General features: G+C 48.0%; 1 protein-coding gene across 2 annotated transcripts in view; it reads left to right on the top strand.

Annotated features, from left to right (window-relative positions):
* COL22A1 (collagen type XXII alpha 1 chain) overlaps nucleotides 1-18,050 on the top strand; it is a 327,746-nt gene that overhangs the window by 72,816 nt on the left and 236,880 nt on the right. For both annotated transcript variants that reach the window (XM_030795302.1, XM_030795301.1), the window contains exons 5-6: nucleotides 11,120-11,231; nucleotides 17,493-17,616. In XM_030795302.1, the coding sequence (XP_030651162.1) occupies nucleotides 11,120-11,231; nucleotides 17,493-17,616 (236 nt within the window). The remainder of the gene's footprint in view (nucleotides 1-11,119; nucleotides 11,232-17,492; nucleotides 17,617-18,050) is intronic.

Genomic DNA, 18,050 nt, shown 5'->3' with positions numbered 1-18,050 from the left:
TTTGAATCGTGCAGGTGGCAGCTCTCATCAAAGAACCATCCAACAGGAAAGAACATACATTCACATTTTCCATTTGGCAGGCTGTGGATATTCTATAGGAGTCACTCAATAATGCATAAGAATGAATGAGTTTGTAAAGAAGCTGGTGAATGAGTAAGCAAATGATTGGCAAAGTGAGCAAATGACTGAATAAATAAATGTGTTTTGGAGTGAAAGCGAGAGTGAATCAGAGTTATAAATATATGACTGAATCAATGGGTGAGAGAACAAAGAGACACGTGACTGCAGACCCAGCAGCAGAAAGAAATACCGCAGAGTCTCACCAAAGGCTGTCAGGCATATGACAGAATAGAAGGCTGCGAGGGTGCGGGGTATGGCCAAGGTGGCTCCCCACCATCCCAATTACCCGAACATGGATCCAGTCCTCCCTGTGGCTGGGCACCCTGCTCAGCACTTTAAATACATATGGCAAAGGAGTTTTCCTCTCTCCCAACTCCCAACCAGGAAGCCACTGCAGGACAGCAGCCCTGCTCTTCTTGCCAATACCCCTGGGTTGGGTGTCTCTCCTCTCCCTCCTGCATCATCTTGGGTCCAATTCTAAGCACTTATATGTCCCCATCCTAGCAGGGAGCCATGTGAGGTCAGGACGAGGTGTTTGGCAGGCACTGCTGGGACCCTGCTTGCATCCCAGGGACTTTGCCATGCCACTGTGCTCTGCTGTCTTAAAGATGCCAGCATCTGCATCTTGTGCCTGGGGGATTTTTCTGGAATGGTGGAAGGCTGCTCTGCCTACGTGCACAGTGGGAGAAAGGTGCCAGGGAGTGAACACCCCCCAGGAGCAGCTCTCAACCAGTGACTCTTGGTATAGAAGCACCCGGCTCTACTGCTCCTTGGGTGGGAGTATTCTGAAGTCCACGTTTGACCCCATTTCCCAGAGTTTCCTAGGGGCAGTCATCCACCAGGGTAACTGGCCTCATGCCATACTCTATCAGCTGCTTTCTTTCCCTGAATCCCACCTCTACTCCCTGCTCAAGCACCTCCCCAATAAACTACTGGCACTTTCAGAGGAAACCAAACAAAGTGATATTCTCGAGGTGGGGCACCTGCTGCGTAGCTGGTGCCCAGTGGGGTGCTATCACTGTCAGGGTTTATTTGTCTAATACATGAGATAAAGGTGACTTTCATCTTCTTCACTTTGTTAACCTAATTTCCTTGAAATAAGTATATTTATATCTGAGCTATTAGGGTGCTGCAAAAATAATTGTGCAAAACTTTAATGGCACAACCATAATTACTTTCGCACCAACCTAATACTTTGCCAAGGTGTAAACCTTCTGGTGAGTTTCACTTCAACATTCCCACTTTTTGCCTTGGTAATCCCCAGCGAGGCTCTGGCTCTCAGATAATCTATTTTCTATCCACTGGAGTGTGAATGTGTCTGCTCAACTTTTCCCTGAGACCCCTCCCATTGATATTCGTCTTCAAAGCAAATTCTTACCTTATTGCATTATCTACCTGTGGCTTTGGGAGCCATGAGTCCTTCATAGCAGTATCACCCAAGTAATTCATTATCTAACACACATATCCATAGAAGGGAATCATTATGACAATAGTGTGATTAATAAAAGTCATAGTAATAATGAATGCCTCCTGAGCACTTACTGTGTGCCAAAGGGTTTGCATGCATTTCCTCATTTACCCTCACAGCATGTGAGATGCACTCCTCTATATGTTATATGAGATGCACTGTTGCACATTTTACAGTTGGGAAAACTGAGGCACAGAGAGGTTGAGCCCCTCGCCTGAGTTTGTGGCGGAATCAGGATTTGCATTCAGACCACCATTCAGCAAAGCCCACATTTGCCACTGTTTTGCCACATCGAGTTGCCAGTCTTGGAGCTTGGACTGTACAATATGTATTTCTAGGTAACTGATTCAACAGAGTGAAGAACTGAAAGCCATATTTGTCTCAAAAATCAGGCAAAGTTACCCCAACCATCAAAAGTTAGTCTCTTTTCCTGCCATAAGAAGGGAAAAACAGGCTGTGTTGCAGTATTCAGAGCTCTTCCCAATGGACTGGCCACTCCCAGACATAGCACTTTTGCTGTCATTGCATCTGCTTGGTGGCTGGAAGAGTTAAAAGAAAATTGCACTTCCTTTGCTGCCCCCAGGCCCATCCAGACCACTATTGTCTTTCCTCTGGAGTTTTGTAGCATCTCTAACCAGCATGTCAACCTCCAGCACTGCCCTCTTCCCTCCCCTTCGTCAAGGGCTGTCTTTCTAAAACCTGGATTCCTTGGCTCCTAGAATCTAGTCCATGCTTCCGACTCTGCAGGAGAGATTCTGACTTCTGTCCCAGCTTACTCACGAGTCTATTGGGATGCTTACTAGCCCCCAAAGATGCAGTGCTCCCCTCAGCTGATGATATTACCTCTGTGTGGTGTGTCCATCCCCAACTTATTCTCACAGTGAACTCCTATTCATCCCCCAAAGCCCAACTCAACAGTCACCTCCAGGAAACTGCTTGAAGCCCCACAGGGCAATTAGTTGCTCTTTTAGCACTTTATTCTATTCTGAGAACTCTAATCTGAAGGCATTATAATTATTTGCGTCCCTGTCTACCTCCCCAGCAAGCATATGAGCTGTTTGAGAGCAGGACTTGTTTATACTTGGGCTTTATTCTATGTGTCTTAAGAGTAGAGGACAGTACCTGGCACTTAGAAGAAATGTGACAAATGTTTGTTGAATGAATGGATGGATATATGAATGAGTTAGTGAAAGTAAGAAACATTAATCAAAGGATGGAAACATGAATGGTTGGATGGGAGGCTGGAGGGAGGGATGGACAAAAAGATGGATGAGAGAAGGAAGAAAGGAAAGGAGGGAGAAAGCAAGGGTGGAAGGAAGGAAGGCAAACAGACAAATGAACAAACAAAAATGCCTGCATCATCTGTAACTCAGAATGAATTTAAAGCTTTTTTTGTCATTCCATAGACTGAAGAATAGCAATTATTTTCTACTTAAGAATAATTCTGGCTGGGCGCAGTGGCTCACGCCTGTAATACTAGAGCTTTGGGAAGCCAAGGCAGGTGAATTGCTTAAGCTCAGGAGTTCAAGACCAGCCTGGGCAACATAGTGAAACCCTGTCTCTACAAAAAAAATATACCCGAAAAAATCAGCCAACTATGGTGGTGATTGCCCCATCTCTACAAAAAAATACACATGAAAAGATTAGCCAAAGCTGAGGTGGGTGGATCACTTAAGCCCAGGAGGAAGAGGTTGCAGTGAGCTGAGATCACGCCACTGCACTCTAGCCTGGGTGACAGAGCAAGACCTTGTCTTAATAGTAATAATAATAATAATCATAATAATAATAATAACTAATTCTTGCTGGGAAGATTCAGGAGCGTGTGTGTGTGTGTGTGTGTGTGTACTCACACATGAAAATGCAGGACTTTGAACAGATTTCTTAGTCTACGGCATATGTGGAGGATCCTTCCAAAGCGTCTGTTTGGTGACCGGGACCCTCTTTTATGGGCCCTCCTGTGTCAGTCCACAGCCAGAGGAGTCCTGAAGCCTCCCCTCCCTCTTTGGAGTCTCCCTGGAAAAGAAATCACAATGCCAGCTGGGCATCCTTCAGTCTGCGGAGCAAATACCGTTTGTGCAGTTCTGAATGCACAGAGAACCTGCTTTATCTACCGTCTCCTCTAATTATAACCAGCCCCGAAAAACCGCTCCAGCCATGTTCAGGCTGAAGAGGGAGTTGTGGAGAGATGGAGCCTCAAATTTGCCAATTTAAATGGCATTGGGTAATAGGGACAGCTTTTGTATTCTGGAAAAAATGCAGTCCCCAAAAGCCTCACCTCCAGGCTTTCCCATAAATGACTCTGGCTATTTTTAGGGCATATCTGGGCTGGGTCTGTGAGCACAAGGACGAGAATAGAAGCAGGAGATTGGAGGCATAGGTCTTAGATGGCCCTGCTGCTTACCAGCCAGCCAACCTTGGGTCAATCTTTTGACTTCTCTGAGCCTCAGTTTCCTCACCTATATAACAGCAGATCCTACAGAATGTCTTCAAGAGTCCCTCTCAGCTCTAATAACCAAATGTTCTACAAATTCTAGCCAATAAAAGTGTTAGGCAACTTTTTTTTTTTTTTTTTGAGACGGAGTCTCGCTGTCGCCCAGGCTGGAGTGCAGTGGGGCGATCTTGGCTCACTGCAGGCTCCACCCCCCGGGGTTCACGCCATTCTCCTGCCTCAGCCTCCTGAGTAGCTGGGACTGTAGGCGCCCGCCACCTCGCCCGGCTAATTTTTTGTATTTTTAGTAGAGACAGGGTTTCACCGTGTTAGCCAGGATGGTCTCGATCTCCTGACCTCGTGATCCGCCTGCCTCGGCCTCCCAAAGTGCTGGGATTACAGGCGTGAGCCACCGCGCCCGGCCGTGTTAGGCAACTTTTCTAGAAGTTTAGCTACTTAATGCTTAAAGCATATGTTAGGCATGTGCAGGTCTCAGATTTGGCCATAGACATCCTGGATTTCTCTCTCTTCCCACTTGGGCCCCCCATCCAGATAATCACCAAGTCCTGTGCATGGTACCTTCCAAACAGCCCTCCAATTCAACTGCTTCTTCCATCCCTCCCTCCTCACCTGCCCTCATCTCACTCACTCACCTCATCTCTGCCCTCCAGTTCCCAGCTGGAACTCTGTGTGAGAGCAGAGTGCCTTGGGCTGCGTTAAACATTGCAAATGCCCAGTGTGCATTGTACCTTTACCTACTCCTGGCTGGTCTTCTTGCCCCTCCATCCCCTGCTGCCAGAATGACCTTGGAAAATAGAAACCAGATGGTATTTCTCCCTCACTTTAAAGCCCTCTGTGGCCCCTCATTGCCTGAAGAAAGAAACCCAAACTCCCCGATGAGGCCAACAAAAGCCCAGCCTGACCTGCACCAGCCCACCCTGTTCCCAGCCAGTGTACCCTCGCTGTGGGTCCTGACATCCCATAGTAGCCCAGATGCTTGTTCATGATTGCAACCTGAGCAGCCCACGCAGCATCTAACACATAGGAGGCCCTTTATAGTGGGTCATGAATTCCTTCATTCTCTTCTTCTCTCCTTCCACAAACAACCCTCAAATGCTCCAACAGGAACAGCAAAAGCAGCAGGCATTTTAAGGATGGAGAAACAGATCAAATCATCCCTTTCCTCAAAGAGCTCTCCGTCTACTGGAGGAGGCAGCTCCATAAACGTAAGCTGCCTGCATCTTGCCCAGACCCATGGAAACTCCAAGAGGAACTAAGGCAGCTAAGGGGGTGGGGGAGGGCAGCAGCAAAGTTCCATCCAGGTCGACCTTTGCTGGATGAGGTGAGGAGCACACAGTAGGTGCCTGGCACAGGAGGTGCAGCCAGTGACCTGGGCCATCGCTAAGGTCTTCTGACACCACGTGGTCCAGCAGCTTCCCTGGCTTCAGCGAGGTGCTCCCTCTATTTTTTGCATGAAACAATTGCTTTTTTTATCTCACAGTGCCTTGCATCACAGCCTGCTTTCCTGGGGAACATTTTTTATTCTCCTTCCCAGCCCTTATTTATTTTGGGCAATTTATCTTTTTTTTTTTTTTTTGGTGCCCTTTGCTGCCACCTAGTTAATTCCTTGTTGTTCCAAGTTTTGTTGTATTCAACTCTTTGTTTTTGTTCACTGAAACCAATAAAAGTGGAACCAGAAAGTAGAGCATAGGCTTGCTTTTTGAAAGCAAGTCTATTTCATATATTCTCTCCAATATGACTGCTGAGGGGAAAAGCAGATGAAGGTGGCCATTTTTAGTGGTGTTTGCTGGTGCCGTGAAGTAGAAGACCGGCCTACTTTGCAGTTCCCGGCCCTGACTTTTCCCAGGGTGGGCACGTGTCCGCCCAGATTCTGGACCAGCTCTTAGGCTCTCCTCACTCCCCGTCATCCCTCAGTGAGTGTGTGGGGGGCTGCTGAGGCCACCTGTGAGCCTCCTCTGGGTAAGAGCCCTCACTCCCCATGAGCCTCCAGGGACCCCACCTCTGTGGTATTCCTCAGGTGGCCCTGAGAAGCGGCTGCCAATCCCCTTTGCACAGATGACAAATGGGGGCTTAAGGGGCTGAGAAATTGCCCTGAAGCCATGGAGCTGCTGAGTCTGAGAACAGGGACAGGAAGCCAGGTGTGGCCGGCTGCGGTGCTCTCCTTCCCTCCACGCCACTGCTTCTACTGCCTCAATTATACTGGCTGCTGCTTTTCTTCAGCAGCGACCCCCTCCCCCAGCTCCCACCTCAAGAACTCCCAGGTGCTGTCTGCACCCCTCCTCAAGGTGACAACCCTGCAAGGCGCGTCCTCACCCCTGCATCACTGAGGGGGAGGCCACCAGGACACGTCCCACCTCTGGCCAGGGCTGGGCCAGGTTTTGAACCTAGAATGGGCTGGTCTCAAAACCTGTTCTCACCTATTCTGCCTTTCTCTGGGACAATATCTGATCCTAAGCAGGCTGTACACTTTAGGCACCAGTTTCATGGAACCCTGGAACCGCAGGGCCCTCAAGGTCTTCACGGCCAAGCTCCCCCATTCAGAGGCACCAGCCCCTCCCACTGCTGGGGCTCCTCAGGCCCCAGGACACTTCCAGACGCAGGGGCCCCAATGCAGGGGCACCCCGGTGGGTTGTCAAAGGCCCCTTGTTGTATGGGGCCCAGTCAGTTCCAACAGCTGTTCCTCACTGGGCCTGCCTGGGAGCCCAGAGCTGTGGGGACTCTTCATGCTTCTGTCCCCAGGCGATGCTGAGACTGCAGCCTCTGGGGCACTGAGGCCCTGTTCAGGTGGGCTGGGGGCCGTGCCAACAGCAGTGCAGGGGGGAGATGAGGGAGAGGCAGTGCTCGCAGCATGCATTTGGTGAACGTCTCCCAATGTCTGGGTGACTGACGTCGTCCAACTTGGGATCTCTCGGGGACTCCCCAGGACTCCCTCTCCGGTGGTTGTGGCGGCTGCTCCCTGTCATGCACCCTGGAGGTCTGGTCCTTATAACCAGAGTGAAAGAGGCGGGGCTCTGGGGTGGTGGCAGAGCTATTGCCAGGGAACCAAGCTTCACTTGGGTCAACAGGTTCCCATTGTGGTCCCCAGGCGGGGACAGTGGGGTTGACCGAGCAACTCTGGGGTGCTGGCTTCCCCCCAGGTATTTAATCCCATCATCACACTTAGGTCTCCTGACACCCCTGCAATAAATTATTCTCTCCATTTTTCCAGTTACAGAAACAGGCTCAACAAAACCAGATAACTTCCTCAGTCTCCCAGCTGGAACTCTGTGTGGGAGCAGAGTGCCTTGGGCTGCGTTAAACACCATAAATGCCCAGTGTGCATTGTACCTTTACCTGGGATTAACCCCATGGCTTTGAGTAGGAACTGCAGCTGTTCTGTTAACTCCCGTCTCCTGGCATACTGAACAGAGGGATTCTTCACTGCATACAACTGCACATTCAAATTAACTGTTAAGCAAAAAATGCAGTTTGACTGGGACTCTTCCCAGCCATGGCAAAAATTGGGGGAAATATGGTCAACAGTTTTTGGTGCTAAAAACATAAAAGATGATCAAATTGCACCCACTCTCCCAGTCTACAGATGAGGAGACTGATACTCAGAAAGAAAGTGACTCAGCCAGGATCACAGGATGTTGGTGTCAGGGAGACCCACCCACCTCTCCACGCCGCATGTTTATCTAGAGTTTGTGAGGGTTTAGAGGAGTGATCATGCTCTCATTCAGGATGAGGGACCCATTAGAGCATCCAGCATTTAGTGAGCAGCTATTGTGTTTCAGGCATGTTTCTACATTTTCTCATTTAAAACTCAAAGTGATTTTCCAAGACATGAATGTCTAATAGTAGAGTCAGAATGTATTGCCATTAGCAGACAGGCAGACACCGTGCAGGGCCACTGTCCTGGCCAGGCCTGATGACTGGTCTTCTCCTTTTCCTTTTCCCTTTCTTTTCCTTTCCTTTTCTTCTTTTTCTTTGCAACAGAGTCTCTCTCTGTCGCCCAGGCTGGAGTGCTGTGGTGCGATTTTGGCTCACTGCAACCTCCGCCTTCTGAGTCCAAGCAATTCTCCTGCCTCAGCCTCCCAAGTAGCTGAGATTATAGGAACCCACCACCACCCCTGGCTAATTTTTATATTTTTAGTAAAGACAGGGTCTCACCATGTTGGCTAGGCTGGTCTTGACCTCCTGACCTCAAGTGATCTGCCCACCTTGGCCTCCCAAAGTTCTGGGATTACAGGCATGAGCCACTGTGCTCGGCTGACTGGTTATTCTTAATGTCCCATTTGGTGGATGAAGACATGAGGTCCAGAGAGGTTGAGTAAATTACCAGAGAGGTGGCAGGGAGAGAAAGTGTGGGAACAGGCATTTGCATGTAAATTGTTATCGTAGCCCTTACTTGTCTACGACACTGTGTTATTATTATCTCAATTTTACAAAACTGCAGAGGCAACAAGCCCAGAGAGGTTGAGGCTTGTGCTCAAGGCCACACAGCTCATTAGCAGGACTTCACTCAGGAGTATCTGGTCCACGTGCTGGGTGTTCTCTCCTCCACAAAGTCTCTCCCAGGGATCAAGGCTGCGTTACAGCTCACAGTGAGGCCCTACGTTCAGTTTGACAAATCTGCACTGTGGGCCAGCCCTGCAGGTCCCGAGGATGGGGTATAGGGTGGCGAACTCAGCAAGCTGGGCCCTGTCCTCGAGAAGCTGGCAGGTGAAGAAAGCTGGCCTCACTCAGCCTGTGCCCAGTGGCAGCCTCTCAGCTGGATCAACCCATGCACCACAGGGGATCTCATTTGTGGGACTGTGGGTGCCTGCTCCCTCCCACAAACCAACCGTCTCCAGAGATGCTGAATCACTCACACTAGTGTGTGGAAACAAGCACAGTTTGGAGGGGTGCTTTTTCCATCTATAATGAAGCTTCTGAATGCTGTTCCCATCTTAAGGACCCAATATCATTTAACAATTATATCATGAATTCCATTAAATTGCAGGTGTGTGAAATGCTATTTAAAAATGACATAATGGCAGCTCTTAGTCATTTTCCGAGAACTTGACAACCTCAGGATGGCAAAGGGCAGGGAACAGTCCAATCCAAAAAGTGTAGGCTTTCAATCCCAAAGCAACCTTGCCCTGCTCAGAACCCCCTTCCCAGACCATCGCAGGCCAGAGCAGGCCTCTATCTGGTAGCTTCCTCCCCGAGCACCTTCCCTGTTGCCCCAGCTCTTTTCCTCTCCAGTGCTGCCCCTGCTCATTGACTCTTCATGCCTGGAATTGTACTGCACACTTGCACTGTGCATTTCCTTATTTCTGGAGTCCCCACCAGTTCCAGTTCTGGAGCTGGGATTTTGTGTTGGTGCCTGCTCCAACCCTGGAGCTCACAGGGCTTGGCAAGCTCTCAAAAACATCTATTGGATAAATACATGACATCTGTGGACAGAATTTAGCATTAGAGGATGCTGCAATTGTGATGAGAAAACAGTAAATATAAAAAGTGCTTTGTTGGTGATTTACTGTATGTCAGGTACTGTATGAAGAACTTTGTATCATTTAAGTCTCATAGCAATGAGGTACATTCGAAAATAATCCCCTTTTTACAGATGAAAAAAACCCAGTGCTGAGAGATGTCAGGCAACCTGCCTAAGGTCACCCGGCAAAGACATGGTGATTAGGATCACAACCCAGATCTGTCCGGTTCTAATACTCAAACTTTACATCAGGACTACTTGCTCCCCTCCCTGACATTTCTTACACAATGCTTGGCGTGGACCTGGCTCTCAAAAGCATGTACTGAATGAATAAACAATCTCTTTGGGCAGAATTTAGTGGTAAAAGAGGCTAAGAGGCTTTAATCATTATGTTAGTCCTACAAGTCCATTTCCCTTTTTTTTTTTTCTTTTTCTCTTTTTTCAGTAGTGCCTTAGAATATTGGAAACAGTGAGGAACTCTTCTTAAAATCTCATGGGTTAGGTACAAATACTGAGAAGTATATTATCCCTGGGGGTGCACAGATGAGTTCAGCCTGGTGCCTGCCTTCAGCCAGCTTCCCTGTAACCTGCTGAGAGCTTTTCCCAGTGTCTGAGAGAGACAGTTTCAGGCGGGTGTTGAGTCACACTGTTAGCCTCCAGAACGAGTGTTGTCCTCAGGCCCCTCTGAGAACGTGGTCTGCAGAAAGCAACCCATTGTGGGGGAATGTGGAGAGCATGTCCTGGTGGTTGTGGGGAATAACTTGTAAAAAGAAACCCGCTCTATGAATTTCTTACCATATGCTGAGTGACGCATATTTAGGGTCTTACACAATTATCACAGAGCCCTACCTAGTAGGCATCACTGCTGTCCTTCCACAGTGAAGTACCCGAGACTCCTGTGGGTCATGTAACTTGTCCAGTGTCACATACACATGGCCGCTCAGGATCAAACCCCCGTCCTTACCCTTGACCCTCACCCAAGTCCAAAGCCCCTGATTTTTCTGTTACTTTACATTGACAATGCATATAAGGTCCTCTCCCAGAGGGAAATTAAACTGCACTAAGGAAAAACAAAGCAAAACAAAACAAAATCATTTCAAATAATGCAGTATCATGAAGACAGTTTATTCCTCTCTGATGTTTCTCTCTTTAAAAATCATGAAACTTAAAAAGCTGCCAAACTGTTACTCACCTAAAGTCCAAATGCAAGGCAAAAATACGGCTGCAGGAAGGAAAGCCCCGAGTGGCCGTTTGCCTGCAGAGCCAGCCTGCATGAGCGAAGAGCACACATCTGGGTTTCGTGAACACCAAGGCCCTGTGGCCCTCACACAACCAGGACACCCTCCATTTGTCTCACGCTTAACCACATGCACACACATTTTCTTGAGAAAGCCAGCGTCTGTGTTCTCCTGCATTTTTTTCCTGGAGTTGAAGCCGAAGCTGTACATCTCATTACTTGGGTGCTTATGTTTTCTCCCTGAATATGTATTTGAACAATTCCCTCCACATCTGTTCTCCTGGGGCAGGATGGGCAGGCTGCCTTTGCAGTCAGCAGATGTGATTTTCCTTTGTCTTTTATACTCTTCCTTCTCCAAACTCACTCCCAGCTCTTCTCTTTGCACAGGTTTTGACCTGATGGATTTGTTCAGTGTGAAGGAAATCTTGGGGAAGAGAGAGAATGGAGCTCAGAGTTCCTATGTACGGATGGGATCCTTCCCTGTGGTGCAAAGTACTGAGTGAGTGGCCACTTCTCTTTCCAGACCTGCCCAGGGTGTCATGGGAAAGGGCAAGAAAGGGGTCCAGCAGCCTCAGTTTCATACTTGGCACTGAGCCAGGCTTTAACCTACTCAGTGCCTGGTAAGTTTGCCCCGCCATGAAGGAGCTGAACCACTGGACCAGGGAATTCAAGCTGTTTTTTAGCCATTCTATTATCATCGACTTCATTGGTTCTCTGATCCTTCTACACCTATCTCCCCATACACATTTGGCATTAATCATTCATTCATCCATGTGTTTTTCCGTCCGTTCGTGAAATAACAAACGGGTATGGTTTAGTAGTGCATAGCACCTACTAAGGGCCTGACACTGCATTCGTGGCAGGTGTGGCTTCACCAGAATCACGGAGTGGCTTTGGTCAGTTGAGTATCAGTGTTGACGGGGTACTTGGCTTTACACATTACTTGTGCCTCAATTTTCTCACGTTTTCAATCCAAAGTGAATGTTCCTGCCTTGCAACATTCTTGATAGGATACGATGTAAAGATTTGTCCAGTTCCTGACACTTATTGGGCCTCCACTCAGGGGCTAAAGATGATACCAAAATGAATGCTCTATTCTTATTACAGGCAGACAAATCTTTTGAAAACAAAAATGACATTGTTACCCAATCCAGACCCCAAGAGAGGGTTCTTGGATCTCGTGCAAGAAAGCATTCAGGGTGAGTCCACAGTGCAAAGTGAAAGCAAGTTTATTAAGAAAGTAAAAAAATAAAAGAATGGCCACTCCAGAGACAGAGCAGCCCCAAGGGCTGCTGGTTGCCCATTTTTATAGTTATTTTTTGATGATATGCTAAACGAGGGGTGGATTATTCATGCCTCCCCTTTTTAGACTATGTAGGGTAACTTCCTGACGTTGCCATGGCATTTATAAACTGTCATGGTGCTGATGGGAGTGTAGCAGTGAGGACGACCAGAGGTCACTCTCATGGGCATTTTGGTCTTGGTGGGTTTTGGCCGGCTCCTTTACTGCAAGCTGTTTTATCAGCAAGGTCTTTATGACCTGTATTTTGTGCTGACCTCCTGTCTCATCCTGTGACTTAGAATGCCTTCACCATCTGGGAATGCAGCCCAGTAGGTTTCAGCCTCATTTTACCCAGCTCCTGTTTAAGATGGAGTCACTCTGGTTCACATGCCTCTGACAATATTGTTATTGGACCTCCCTTCCATCTTTAAACTATTAATATTTAATTGCCTCCAGTGTTCTTAGTAAACTAAAAGGCCAGGAAGAGGAAGGCCCCTGTGTGACCTGGCCCCGTCCTGCCTTTGTGGCCTCCTGGCTCATCCTCCAGGCCTTCCTGTCTGCCTCCTGTCTCTGTTCTAGGGCCTCCCAGGCATCCTCCTCCCACTGGGAGGCCTTAGTTCATGTTCTTGCTCTACCTGGGACACCTGTCCTGCTCATCCTGCAAAGCATGCTCACCCATTATGCTCTCTAGATGCCTTCCTTGAATCCCCAAAGTCAGGCCTTCCCCTTACCTACCCTCCTCCCCATTTGTACTTCTATACAAAATGTGTTAAAGTTGAAGTTAGCTGATCAATTGTGCAATAGTCTTATCTCACCTACTCAATGAGAAGTCCTAGAAAGGAACTGAGTCTTGGTTTCTGCTATAGTCTCGGCAGTTTCTGCTACAGTCTCGGCACCCAACTAAGCCCTGCCCGGAGTAGGGAATGAGGAAATATTTGCTGAATGAATGAGTCAACAGCCCATAAGGAGTGAAAATGTTCTTTCAGATGCTAGTCTGGCAAAGACTGGCTTTGAACGCCAGCTCATAGAGTATGGGTTTCTGCATGTGTGTGATCCTTTTTGTTTTTTTAATTCAATGAACATTCTCTGAGTGCCAACCACACACCAGGCACCATGTCAGACCCTAATGTCATTTCATCCATGGCTCAGTGTCTGCATTCCAAGAGCGATTTTACAGAAGAAGAAATGAGACAAGTCACTTCCTCTCTGAGTCTCGTTTTCATGAAACGAAGACAATAATCGCTGTCAGCCAACTCTTGAGGGAGTCATTTTCTCAGACGACGAGATTGTTCTCTCTCCACACACAGCCAGGTGCTGGGGGATGTTATTATGAATCACCTGGCCCCACGCTCGTGGGGGGTGCACAGGGATGAGCAGAGTCTACACCCTGTTTCCTTCTTCACTCCCCCTCACTTCTTTGCCCAATATGTCCAATTCACCACCCATTCCACTTGTAGGCAGAAATAAATTGCATGGAACTTTAAGAAAAAAATGCAAAAGAGAACGAACAAAATAAAGAAAGCAAAAGTTACACAAATCTAGTGGAAGTGTCTAACCAAGGACCACTCTGTTTGCTAACCTTCTAAGGAGGCACTTGCATCAAAGAGCAAAGTGGCCGAATTCAGGCAATGCTCTGTGGAACACAGCATGGGACCCCGATTCTGGGTCATGGATTTGGGCTCCTTCCTGTTCTCTGAGAGTTGCTTTGAGGAGGAATTTCCACATTTGTTTTAATGGCAAAGCACCCAAAACAAAATCAAATTGGCAAAGCTCTTTCATTTCAAGAAAGGATATTATACTTTTAATTTCTAAAGCTTTGAAGTTTAAACACACATACATAAAATTTTAGTTAGCAAGTTAATTTTGTTCATAAAGAAAAGAGATGTCACTTTCAATATTTATATTTTTTCTCACCTGTTTAATATTTAAAGGGCATTGATGCACCTTATCTAATTTATTTCTCATGACAATAACAGAAACGAGCAAGGCAGGTATTACACTTTTCACTTAGCTTGTACAACATTTGAGACTCAAAATGGGACAGTGATTTGTTCAACACCTCACAGGTCAGAGGAAGAAAGAGGGAAAGAAGCAGAGGCTGGCCTCAAACTCAGGTCCTCTAATTACACACCCTTTACCCTTCCACTGTCATATCTGCTCTATTATTTGTGGAAAAGATTGGATTCGGCTATTTCCTTTCTTTAGATGTTTTCTGTTAATGATCTTTTTTCTCCCTGATTAAAATGACTGATACACATATGTGTGTGTATATAGGTACATATGGGTACATATATAAACACACGTGTAGGTGTATATATATACACACACACATGCACATATATCCACATATGTGTGTGTATAACCTAAGCAAAAGTTATTATAATCAGGGGAATAAAAAGTCATTAACAGATAAATCTGTACTTTTTCTTATGATATACTCGTCTGTGTGTATTTCAAAGGTATAAGAAGAAAGTGTGTTCAGGGAAAAAAAAAATAGCATAATTGGATTAATTAAGAAAATAAGGAGAAAATGGCCAGGTGCTGTGGCTCATGCCTGTAATCCCAGCGCTTTGGGAGGCCAAGGCAGGCAGATTACTTGAGGTCCAGGGTTCGAGACCAGCCTGGTAAATGTGATGAAACCATGTCTCTACTAAAAATACAAAAAATTAGTTGAAACCCTGTCTACTAAAAATACAAAACAATAGCCAGGTGTGGTGGGGGGCGCCTGTAATCCCATCTACCCGGGAGGCTGAGGCAGGGGAGTTGGTTGAGCCCGGGAGGCAGCAGTTGCAGTGAGCCGAGATCATGCCATTGCACTCTAGCCTGGAAGACAAAGTGAGACTCTGTCTCAAAAAAAAAAAAAAAAAAAAAAAAAAGAAAGAAAAGAAGGAGAAAATGAAAAACAAAGCAGCATATTGATCTGTGGCGACACAGCATGTAGGGAGGCCCCATCTTCCTCATGCGTGGGCAGTGACTGAGGGCATCTCTGAATGCTGAGGGAGGTCCAGGTGCTATGAGTGATGGGCCCTGTTCCCACTACCTGGATGTGATCCTGGGTGAAATCCCAACTTAGAGAATGACTTTGAACAACTGGGCCATCATCTCCCAGCCTGGAGCTGTAAACTGAGAATCAGAATCTTACTCGAAGGTCCTACAGCCAAACAAAGTCCCTGCGGATCTGCAAGTCTGAGAACCAGGAACTCAGACGCCTCCCCACTTCCCTTCCTGTCTGTCTGGCCAGGCAGGGTCCACCTTCTCCAGCGGGGAAGTCAATATTATGTACATTCCTGAGGCAGCCCCCAGCCCCCAGGGCAGGATTGGGCTCCCCCACGGCTGGCTGTGCAGTTAAGGTGCAGTCAGCTGGTGATTAAGAGAAGAGCCCAGGAGAGCAGGTCCCAGGTGTGTCTCCCTCTGCCACTTAGTAGCCAGATGGCATGGAGTTAACCCCTTAGAGCCTGTTGCCCTCAGCTATAGCACGAGGATCAAAATATCTTTTTTTTTTTTTTTTTGAGAAGAATCTCGCTCTGTCGCCCAGGCTGGAGTGCACTGGCGTGATCTTGGCTCACTGCAAGCTCTGCCTCCCGGGTTCACGCCTGTAATACCTTCTTTATAGATTCTCGTGAGGAAGAAATTAGGCAATATGTGAAAAGAGTTGTGGTGAGCTTGTGTTAAGCTCTCAAAAGATATGTATTTTTATTAAATCTTAGAATCTTATATCGAATGAGATCCTAAGTGTAAGTGCTTTATTGAATCTGAGAAACACTACGAAAAAGTAAGCTAAACTTTATTTTGATAGGATGTAAGTCTAGGATAAATCAGTGGTTCTCAACTAAGAGAAATTTCACCCCCACCCCCCAGGGGACCTTGGGCAGTGTCTGGAGGCAATTTTGTTGTCACGACTGAGTGAGGGGTTGCTGCTGCCATCGAGTGGGTGGGGGCCAGGGAGGCTGCTCAGACTCCTACAAGGCTTGGGGCAGCTCCCACATCTGTGTTGTCTAGGATACGTCCTCCAGGAAAATAAACCAGGCCCTGTACTAGCACTGGCGAAAGAGAGGTTTCTCCATGGAAATGGCTGTTGACAGTTTTCAAAGTTCTGCATTCCTTCAGCTTTTATGAAGTGCCTGCCGTGCTGCAGGGACCCGAGTGGGTGCTGAGGGATAGGGATTTGTCAGTGTTTCCTCACCAGGGACTTCACGAGGAAAACATGGGGAGTCTGGAGAGCTGGAAGACAGGTGGCTGTGAGTCAAGCAGATGGGGAGAGATGAGGAAGGAGGGGGTGATGTCAGTGACGTTTCCCAGAACCCTGTTGTGGAGGGAAGAAGAGGAAGAAAGAGGGGAAGTGGGAGATTGCTCAGGTCCCGGCTGGGGATATGCAGTCAGGAGAGGCTGTGTGTTGGTGGGGGTGGCGGGGTTCTGTGCTGACATGCAAGAGGCAGGAGGGAGCTCAGGTGCCCTGTTCACGACACAGAGGAAGATGGAAGAGCAGCTGGCCTGAGAGTGTTCCGAGGACAGAGAGACTGAGGGATGGCATCTTGGTTCTCAGTGGGGGGGATTGAGCCTCCACAGAAGGGAATTAACAATTTTCATTTCTGAATTTGAAAGAGGAAAAGCAGCCCCAGGACTTGGTGGGGGTGGAGCAACAGGGAGCTGACGCCTCCCCAAGGTGAGGGGCTGGCTCCACAGGCCAGGCAGGAACCTGGGCCTTGTGGGAGAGAAGAGGATGTGCTACATCCCAGTCTATTCTGGCTGCTATGACAAAGCACTATAAGCTAAGCTGGGTGGCTTATACACAGCATTTACTCCTCACAGTTCTGCAGGCTGGGGGTCTGAGATCAGGGTCCTCATAGACACCTGCTTCCCTGTACTCTTACACGGTGGGAGGGGTAAACAAGCTCTCTGGGGTCTCTCTTATAAGGCCACAAATCCCATTCATGAACTTTCTGCCCTCATGACCTAATCACCCCCCACCAAAGCCCCATCTTCTGTTACCATCACCTTGGTGTGAAGATTTCAACATATGGATTTAGGAGGACAGAAACATTCAGACCATGGCATCCTGGCATCTGGGACAGGGCACCAAGCAGGATAAGGTATATCCATTTGTCCTGGCCAAGGAGGGATGCATCAGGGAGCAGCGAAGCTGGGAGTCTCTCCATATTTGATCCCGGGGGCGTGACCATTTGGCGTTTACTGTGGATGTCATCAGTCGTGGTGGTGGAGAGGTGGAAGCAGACGCACTGTAGGGATGGATTTGAAGGTGCTGATGTTGGAGCCTCAGGGGTCATGACGATGGTCTAGGTCACATTGAGGCCCTGACCTAAGGAGAAAGCAGTGAAGGCAGGCCAAGAAGGTGGATGGTGGAAATATTTAGGAAGTCAAATTGGCAGGGCTTGATCACTGGTGGGTTGTGTGGGCTCATTTTGCTGGCTCCCTGCTCTCAACGCCAAGCCTGGTGTGTTTGTCTCCATTTTTCTCCAGGGATGTGTTCCCCCAAGGTTTACCTGATGAGTATGCCTTTGTCACAACCTTCCGGTTCAGGAAAACCTCTCGGAAGGAAGACTGGTATATCTGGCAGGTCATCGACCAGTACGGCATCCCACAGGTAAGGGCAGCAGTGCCTTATCTCAGTGGTCCTGAGCTTTCTGTTCCCCTCTCACAGTGGATGGCACCACCCACCATGTTTTCTCCAGGGCTCTTATCCCTGGGCCTAGAGAGATTGAGAGCCTGGTGTATGGAGGCTCAGAGGACCTGCAGGGGGGATGTCATGAGACCCAAGAGGTCCAGCTTCTTGTCCTAATGATAATGTAGTACCAGGCCTTCTGATGGGGGTAAAGAAGACTGAGTTCCTGTCCTTTGAGACACTTGGTCTAGCCAAGGACAGGGATGCCAACTCTGCTGTCCTGTGACACCTGCTATATTGGCAGCATGAGTGACCCAGCTTCATGATGCCGTGGAGGGCACTGGCTCAGGGTCACATAGACCTGGTTCAGGTCTCATGTCTACTCCTTCATTGGTGTGGGTCCTGGGATGGGTTAC

Source organism: Nomascus leucogenys, chromosome 16 (assembly GCF_006542625.1).
Source record: "Nomascus leucogenys isolate Asia chromosome 16, Asia_NLE_v1, whole genome shotgun sequence".
Taxonomy (NCBI): Eukaryota; Metazoa; Chordata; class Mammalia; order Primates; family Hylobatidae; genus Nomascus; species Nomascus leucogenys.
This window is presented reverse-complemented; position numbering and strand designations above follow the sequence as displayed.